The 7,479-nt window shown below is 41.3% G+C and overlaps 1 protein-coding gene across 2 annotated transcripts; it reads left to right on the forward strand.

Annotated features, from left to right (window-relative positions):
- Nucleotides 1–60: 60 nt before the first annotated feature.
- LOC116721468 (C-X-C chemokine receptor type 4-like) lies at nucleotides 61–7,066 on the forward strand. 2 transcript variants are annotated; one of them, XM_032565217.1, is made up of 4 exons: nucleotides 61–4,283; nucleotides 4,376–4,578; nucleotides 4,661–4,944; nucleotides 6,115–7,066. In XM_032565217.1, exons 1-4 carry the CDS (start codon nucleotides 4,245–4,247, stop codon nucleotides 6,711–6,713), a joined length of 1,125 nt encoding a protein of 374 aa, XP_032421108.1. In that variant the 5' UTR covers nucleotides 61–4,244; the 3' UTR covers nucleotides 6,714–7,066. The 2 variants fall into 2 exon arrangements, with proteins under 2 accessions (XP_032421108.1, XP_032421109.1); XM_032565218.1 differs by having other exon boundaries at nucleotides 4,404–4,578.
- Nucleotides 7,067–7,479: the final 413 nt, after the last annotated feature.

The following is a 7,479-nucleotide window of genomic DNA, read 5'->3' on the forward strand; positions in this document are numbered from 1 at the left end:
TAAAGATGTTTAAAAAGTCTTTATTTAGATTAATCGTTTATTACTTTTATTACTAATTTGAGCACAGTTGTGGAAGTGGATGGCTGTGGGCAGAAAGGATCCTGTAGCAGTCAGTGTTGCTGTTGCTGCATAACAGTTCTCACAAGAAAGATGTTTGGCATTGTTGCTAATTTTCTTGATTTTTATGAAGAATCCTTCTTTGCACAGTCATCTCCGCAGGCTCCAGTCGTCTCAAGAACAGAAGCAGCCTTTTCTTCTGCAAACCTTGAAGGTTAAGAAACAATTAATGGTATAAATATTGACACTTTGTCAATATTTTGTGTCATCTCTTTTTACTTTGGACGAATGAAGATTTTGTGTCTCGTGAATCTCAGTCAGACTTTGTCAGTGTTTTTTTGTCTTTTTATTTAACCTTTTTTTGAAATCCTTTTTTATATCTACCTTTACCACCAGTAGATGTGGTACCTTTTTTAAAAAAAGGAAGCTTATTTGTTAAATCCAGCATAAGATTACTTGCTAATGCAATAGATCTTTCATCTGAAGACTTCACACATCTTTACAAGGTGTGACCTCAAAATTAGGTACACCAAAAACAAGGTGGTGTTTTTTTTTTTGTTTGTGCAAAGTTATCTTGACAACAACATTCAAGGAAATGCCAATCATAGAACAAACATGTTTATTGTGAATGCTTAAGAATAGCACAGTGAAGTATACTTGGATTTTGAAAGCATAAAGGGAAGTGTAAGACTATGTACATTAATACTAAAGCGTATATTTGTACTTTGGTATAGGCTGTTATTTTTAACTTATTTCTGTCTGTTACTTAAAATATCTTGATCCACATACAACATAAGCTGATGCCATTGACTCATGTCGGAATAAGTTTTTCACTACACACTGATTCCTTCAATTTCTTCCATATGATGTTTTTTGTATCTAACTACGTCTCTCTAATGTTTAAGCACTTTCAGCCATTTAAATATAAATATTTACCTTTTTTAGGACATGCAGGCTACAGCTTTTCTTATAACTTTTTAAAAAGTGTCCTAACCATCACACTACCATCATGGTGTTATTGTTTTTTATTTTATTTTCTGAAATGCTATGTTAGTGTTACACCAGATGTAACATAAACCTCAACTTTCATAACTTTCACAATCAACTGCTTCTCAACGATACTATTTTCCTAAAGCTATTAGATTCAACATATCGCATTACAGAGAATGCAACAGCTCTAATTTTTTTTTTTTACTAAGCTTTTCTTTTATCACATCAAACGGTAGTCTTGCTTCCAGCATTTCAGTCCACTAGGTGGCGCCACCTCCCAAATACTGATATGTTTAACTCTTTGTCTCACTAACACAGAGGTTCTCAGAAAATCTTTGGGAACCACTGCACTAACAGATAACAAGTAATTTGTTGTGTTGAAAGAAAACTGCAATTCTTTTTCGGAAACTTCTGGGTTTAATCAAAACCAGCAATTTGCCCACTTCTCCAGTTGCTGTGATGGCCACAAAAAAAAAAAAAATCAGTAAGATGTTCCAAATAGTAGAAATATCCTTTATTATCCCAGATTAGGGTGAATTCACAAGTTTATCTATAAAAAGCAGTTTTTGTGGAAAAATAAGTAGGATCAAAAAAGTATATTTTTTATTAATTTGCATGTTTTCCCCAAACAGCCAAGCAGTGGTGTGTTTTGGAAGATATTTTGGAGCAGGGAACATTGAGGAAGGGTGGGGGGAAAGTGAGAAGCAGATAAGAGGCCAGGGGGGAACGCTTATGACAGTTTTCTTAAAGTTTGTTTTGGAGTAGACTCACTGTTTACTTATGGGTTAAGTGAATTGTTAGAGGATGGAGATTTCCAGTCAAAGCAGAGTCAGGAAATGTGTCTGCAGAGACACTTGAGTCTACATCAGATGCAGTCCTTTATTCAAATAAGCCGTTTAAAGACACGATGTGGCTTCGGACATATCATTTAAAGGATGTTCTTTAAAATGCCTGTGATTTTTTTTAATTTTTTTTTTTAGAGTTTGAATGTCTAAAAGATCTATCCTGACCACAGCATCACCATCCACAATGACTGAAGATACTTGGATGATACACAGAGCATTCAGAAAGTATTCACAGTGCTTTAGTTTCCCCACATTATTCCAAATGTCATTGAATTAATCTCTTTCCTCAAAATTGTACTCACTAATATCTCATTATGACAACAGAAAAACAGACAACCAAAAACAAATACACATTTGCATTCGTATTCACAGCCTTTGCTTAATACTTGGTTTATGAAGTTCAAGACTGAGCTGTTTTCACTGATCTTCCTTGAGATGTTTCTAAAAGATGGAGTGAACCTGTGGTAAATTCAGTTGATTGGATTTGATTTGATTTGTTAAAGTACACTCCTGTCCATATGAGCTCCCACAGTTAACAGTGCAGGTCACAGGTCAAACACCAACCATGAAATCAAAGGAATTGTCTCAAGACCTCTGAGACAGGATTCTCTTCAGGCACAAATCTGGGGAAGGATCTAGAGACATTTCTGCTGCTTTGAATGTTCCCATGAGCTCAGCTGCCTCCGTCTTTGGTCGATGTAAGAAGCATGGAACTAGCAGGACTCTTCCTAGAGCTGGCCGTCTAAATTCAGCAACCAGAGGGGGAAGAGCTTTAGTCAGAGAGGTGACCAAGAGCCCAATGGTCACTCTGTGAAAGCTCCAGCATTCCACTGTGGAGAGAGGAGAACCTTCCAGAAGGATAATCATCTCTGGAGCAACAAACCAATCAGGTCTGGATGGGAGAGAGGCCAGATGAAAGCCACTCCTTAATAAAACAAAAATGGCTGCCCATTGGGAGTTTAACAAACAGGCACCTGAAGGAATCTCTGACCAGGAGAAACAAAACAACACAAACTTCTGTGGCCGATAAGAGAAAGACTCAACTCTTCGGTGTGAATGCCAGGCATCATGTTTGGAGGAAACCAATTCTTACAGTGAAGCATGGTGATGCCACCATCATGCTATGGGAACTGGCAGACCAGTCGAATGCAGTGATGTACAGAGCACATCCTGGATGAAAACCTGCTCCTTCTTGACCTCAGTCTGGGGAAACGGTTCAATGTCCCTCAGGACAACGACCCAAAGCACAAGGCCGAGATCTCAAAGACTTCAGAACCACTCTGGGAATGTTCTGGAGATGCCAAGCCAGCCCAGAGTCCAAACTTAATTAATTGAACATCTTTAGAGAGATCTGAAAATGCCTGCACAGGCGTCTCCATCCAGCCTGAAGAAGAATGAACCAAACTGGCTTCATATAGGTGAGCTAAGCTGGAGGCATTATATTAAAAAAAAATGTTGAGGCTGTTTTGATGTCCAAGCTGGATGAACAAAGTCTTAGGCAACAGCTGTGAATACTTGCATAAATGTGATTACTTGGCTTTCTATTTTTAATAAATTAGCAAAAGTCTCAAAAATCATTGTCATAATGAGGTTTTGGTGTGCAGAATTTTGAGGAAAGAGAATAATTTGATATGACTTAGAATGTGTGTGTGAATGCTCTTCGGATTGGACTGTATCTACCAAAACTTCATGGGAAAAGTGGTTAAGTGTTTTATACTTACAAATGTCAAATTAGATTAAATTGAACTGTTCCTCCTTAAGTGAATCGGTTGGCACAGTCCGTCTTCATGAAGTCGGAGCTTAAAACCAGAGCGCTCCTTCTCTTTTCTCTTGGAGAGGTGACAATCTGATGCCAGAGACACAGTCGTGATGCTTCACTGGCAAAGATCAGAGCAGGTCCTGCAGCCTGGTGTTTACCAGAACGGACCAGAGGAAGTCTGATAGTCATCTCACAGGATGTAACACTATTTTTTTCATCAGGGGTCTCAATATCTCTCTCCCTCTCATGCATGTTCATTTCTACATGCTTTCATGCATCGTGCAAGACAGTGACGCACGTAAGGTTGACTTGTCCCGATGTAACCCAGCAACACACACACACACACACACATTTTGTCTGCTTCTCAGCAGCGGTCTTTCCTATTGCCAATTGACCCTGATGATTACAAGCCAGAGGTCTCAGGGGCTAAAACAATTCAGACACGCACATGGTATCCTGTGATAGATCCAGTATTAACACCTGACACCTCGAAAACAGGAAAAAAGCCAGCAGACAGATGCTTTGGGGTGTTTGGAGGTGGAGCATGAGCACGGCTATAAAAACCCTGAGAAGGAAGTCTTGGCTTCACTCTGATGAGAAGGGAGACCGCCTCCATCATGTCTTACTATGAGGTAAGCCTGGCTAAGCTGCACACCACAACTTTCAGAGAACTCTCACAAATCTGGGAATAAACCTTTCTTCATCTTTTATCGTGCGCCTTCAGCATGTCTACCTTGACTTCAACGACACAGGCTCTGGTTCTGGCTTCTGGGACGACGGAGAGAACCTGGAAGAGTCTTGCAATGTGGAGCACGGGATGACCGCCGAGCTTCACCGGGTCTTCTTGCCCGTGGTCTACGCCATAATCTTCGTCTTGGGCATAACCGGAAACGGTCTGGTGGTCGTGGTGTTGGGCTGCCAGCGCAGGTGAGGGAGGACAGGAAAGCGGGAGCAGGTGCACTGGGAGATAAAAATGAGTGCATTGATCAGATTCTCTCCATGCCTACAGGTCAAAGTGCAGCCTGACAGACTGGTATCGCCTCCATCTCTCTGCTGCCGACCTCCTCTTTGTTCTGGCTCTTCCCTTCTGGGCAGTGGATGCAGCTTTGGATGACTGGCGCTTTGGAGGGGCCGCTTGCATCGGCGTGCACGTGATCTACACCGTCAACCTGTACGGCAGCGTGCTCATCCTGGCGTTCATCAGTCTGGACCGCTACCTGGCAGTGGTCCGAGCAACCGGCACAAACACCGGTGGGCTGAGGCAGCTGCTGGCACACAAGGCGGTGTATGTAGGTGAGTACCAAGAAGCAGATCGGCATTCTCCGTTTCACCCTACCGAAACCAGAAGAGACATCTGAGGTCATCGTCCAAAAGATAAGACAAGACAGAACGACAGACATTCATAAAAAGATTCCTTGACAGATTTTCTGACATTTGACTTGTTAGATGAAAAAGTTTCTGTGGGATGCCATTTGTAAAGCTAAACTGTAAAAAAAAAAAAAAATCACTTAAATTAACTAAATATTTAGTTAGCAAAATAAATGTTCAATTTGGAGCAAAATTTTTAGTCTGAAAACTAAATGTTTAGTTTGAAAGTTAAATGAATATTTAAGTGTTTAAATATTTAATTTGTATGTAAATATTTAGTTAGCAAAACGAATATTTAATCTGGAGCTAAATATCCAGATTTGTATTTTGAAAAATACACATTTTGCTCAGACTTTAACATTTAGTTGGAAGCTAAATGTCTAGCTTCCTAACTAAATATTTAATCTGAAAATATTTTGTTTGGAACTCCGACATTTATTAATGTAGGAAATGAATAATATGGTGAAAATATGACTTGGAAAAATAAACACCCACAATTTTTGTTCGTATGACGAGCTAAATAAACCAAATTATTGCTGTTATTTTTTTTTCACTGTGCAACTTTACAAACGGCACCCCTTAGTGAATAAGCATGTTCACGTCATAAGCTATTAAAAATCTTGGCAGACACTGATGTAAACAGTTACATGACATGAGCATATATTCATATTTTACGCATGGAGCTAGCGCTCACCATCTACCAACTATCAGAGGAGTTGAAAACAAAACTAAACAATACAAAGCTAATCAACATCCTCCTCCTACTTCCTGACGTCTCCTTCGTAGTTTTCGCCAGTAGTAACATCCGGCTGTTGATTAGGATGCCAAGAAAGTGTTTCCATTGCAGTTTTACGGAATACATCTATTTCGACATGACTGAAAAACCAGTTCATCCTAGCGTGATTTTTTTATATTTTTTATGGAAAAGCGTGAGATTTCTCAGAAATGCTTTTTTTCCATTAAGCAAATTAATTTTAGTAATTTCAATTTGCACACTTTCACGGTTAATGGAAACGCAGCTACTGATGAGAATGGTGCGATGATCCACAAACCCAAACGAGGTTCTGAAACCTAATTTTGTCCTCTGCTCTACAGGTGCTTGGTTGCCTGCTACCCTGCTGGCTGTCCCGGATATGATATTTGCCCGGACTCAGGAAGGCGGAGAGGGCGCCACCGTGTGCCAGCGCTTCTACCCCGAAGAAAACGCTCCCGTCTGGGTGGCCGTCTTTCACCTTCAGCTGGTCCTGGTGGGCCTGGTGATCCCTGGTCTGGTCCTTCTTGTGTGCTACTGCGTCATCGTCTCCAGGCTGACCCGGCCAGGCCCGTTGGGGGGCCAGAGGCAGAAGCGGCGGGCGGTCAGGACCACGATCGCCTTGGTTCTGTGCTTCTTCATCTGCTGGCTCCCTTACGGAGCGGGAATCTCCGTGGACGCGCTGCTGCGTCTGGAGGTCCTGCCCCGGTGCTGCAGGCTGGAGGCGGCTTTGGGCGTGTGGTTGTCTGTGGCGGAGCCCATGGCGTTCGCGCACTGCTGCCTAAACCCGCTGCTCTACGCGTTTCTGGGGGCCGGGTTCAAGAGCTCGGCCCGCAGGGCCCTGACTCTGAGTCGGGCCTCCAGTTTGAAGATTTTACCCCGGAGACGCAACGGGACTTCAATGACACCCGAGACGGAATCCTCCAGTTTACATTCCAGCTAAGGTCTCTCCGAGCTGCGCTGTGTTCTGTACATATTATGTGATATATGTAAGAAAGTTTAAAGAAATTATGAGAATAATGAGGTGGAGTCTGCTGGTCCATGACTTCTCCTTCTCTGTAGAGTTTCACTTGTAAATATTATTCATATACCTGTGTTTAGTGGCGCAAAAAAAATGGACATGCACCATATCCCTTATGTAAAATGATTTCTAGTCAGTATTTTCTGTATTTAACAGCTGTTGGTGCATGATGTGATCTATTGCACTTTCTACACTTCAGAAAGTGCAAAGTTGCGCCCCTGTCTGTGTACATACTGTAGCTTTGTACATGTTTCTAATAAAATATACAAAACCAAGTAATGAAAGCGTGCTTTTTTCTTCTTCTTGTGTTTCTTTTTTGTTTGTGCTTCCTGGTTGAAACTGATTGAATTCCCAGTTGCCCATTCAGTCTCTCACAGATAACAAAAATTCTCATAATACCCATAAAAAGAGTTCCTGTCCTTCCAGAGTCTGGTACAGATATGAGGAAAGACATTTATAAGAAATACCAAAAAGTAACAGGAAATGTGGAAATCAAAACTAAGCTTTTTTCCTGCCTGATCTCCCATTGATAGCTGCTCTTATCTCAAAGCTTCAAATCCCTAATTGCTCTTTGGAAAAAACTTACGTTGTGCTTTACATAACCTGTGCTGTGAGGCAGAACTGGAGAGTCACAGCCGGACATGCTACGCTGGATAAAAGCTGTTGCACTGATGATGTTGGATCTCAT

The sequence above is a fragment of the Xiphophorus hellerii genome, chromosome 6, assembly GCF_003331165.1.
Source record: "Xiphophorus hellerii strain 12219 chromosome 6, Xiphophorus_hellerii-4.1, whole genome shotgun sequence".
NCBI lineage: Eukaryota > Metazoa > Chordata > Actinopteri > Cyprinodontiformes > Poeciliidae > Xiphophorus > Xiphophorus hellerii.